We start from the raw sequence: 1,458 nt of genomic DNA, 5'->3' as shown, positions 1-1,458 counted from the left end.
GACTCCCACCAGGGGGTGCCTGACTTGGAGCAACAATTATTGAACAGCAACTGTGTATGACCACATTGATAACCCCGTGCTGATTGTGTGCCCCACCCTGGATATCTTTTCCTGTTGCCTACACTCCCATACCAATTGTATCAGGCCCTGTCACCTGTAAAGTTGAATGTAGTGTGACGTTTGCAACTGGCCTCAGGGCTGTTGGGAGAAGCAGTTTGAACAGGAGCATGATCAAAGGAGCATACTGCTGAATTGGGGGTGGATAGCTGGGGCAGGGGGGTGTATCCTACCAGCTTTACAACTCCACGCTGGCCTTATACCCCCACAATTGTATAGCTCTTGATGGGCTACATACCCCATACCACCAGTACCCCATACCTACTGTATACCTCCACATCAGTTGAATACCCCTCTACTGGCAATACAGTACATCTATGCCAACTGTATACTTGGTATCTATCCCATGCCTGGTCTTTGGCTGGTGTTTGTTTTATTTATTTATTTGGCTGTATAGGGTTTTAGTTTCAGCACTCAGAATCTTTCATTGAGGCACACAGACTCTCTAGCTCAAGGGTTCAGTAGTAGCAGCCAGTGGGCTTAGTTGCCCCGAGGCATGTGGGATCTTAGTTCTCTGACCAGGGATCAAACACACATCCCTTGCATTGCAAGGCAGATTCGTAACATCTGGACTACCAGGGAAGTCCCCATTGTGGCTGGTTTTGGTTTTACACTTTAGTCCCATTTCACAGATGAGGAAGTTGAGGCTCAGAGAACACAAAGCACTGACCTGAGTATCCTCTGGCTCAGATAGGGCAGGCTCATTTGAGTCCAGGGTTACCCTGTAGATGTCAGCTCCCCAAGACTGGGTTTCACAAATGCCACTGTACCCAGGAGGTGCTCAATAAATGCATGTTCTTCAAAGCAAATGCTTCAGGATTATCAGCTGTAAGAGGGTGCAGGGATGGCGAGCTGAGGTGTGTAGCCTTGGGGGCCACAAAGGAACCAGCAGGGAGCAGTGCCAGATAGGGATGTGGCATGGGGTAGGGGAACAGGCTGTCATTTCTAATTTGGGAGTTCTCAGGAGACACGGGTGTGGATTTTTATATGGACTGTCTCAATATTTAACTGTTGGCACTTACTCTTTAAAGAATGCACCCACAGGTTGGAGAGCATTCAGCCCAAATGGGCTGAATAATTGGTTGTTTGGATTCAGCCATCTGCCTGTTTTGGGGTGCCTGGCCAGACACTGATGCCTCAGTTTCCGTATCTGCAGAATGGGACAATTATTAGGTGCCTTCCAGGGTTGAGAGATATTTTAGGGCTGTGTCGCCTCGTTGGGGGGCGCGGAGGCTACCCCAGGCCACTGGGTAAAGCCAGAGTTCCCTGGGTGGGGGCTGGGCGCGGGGTGGCGGGCGGCAGGCGGAGAGGGCTAAATTGGGCGGCGGGTGAGTGGGGGGG

General features: G+C 50.8%; 1 protein-coding gene across 1 annotated transcript in view; it reads left to right on the top strand.

Moving 5' to 3' along the window:
* The first annotated feature begins 1,249 nt into the window (after positions 1–1,249).
* The window catches only part of SLC44A2 (solute carrier family 44 (choline transporter), member 2), a 14,706-nt gene continuing 14,497 nt past the window's right edge, over positions 1,250–1,458 (top strand). Inside the window, exon 1 of the mRNA XM_010828500.1 lies at positions 1,250–1,367. Coding sequence (XP_010826802.1) covers positions 1,250–1,367 — 118 coding nt within the window. The remainder of the gene's footprint in view (positions 1,368–1,458) is intronic.

Source organism: Bison bison, unplaced genomic scaffold, assembly GCF_000754665.1.
Source record: "Bison bison bison isolate TAMUID 2011002044 unplaced genomic scaffold, Bison_UMD1.0 scf7180017864492, whole genome shotgun sequence".
In the NCBI taxonomy this organism is placed as follows: domain Eukaryota; kingdom Metazoa; phylum Chordata; class Mammalia; order Artiodactyla; family Bovidae; genus Bison; species Bison bison.
The sequence above is the reverse complement of the archived record's forward strand: the minus strand, read 5'-3'. Positions and strand labels throughout refer to the sequence as shown.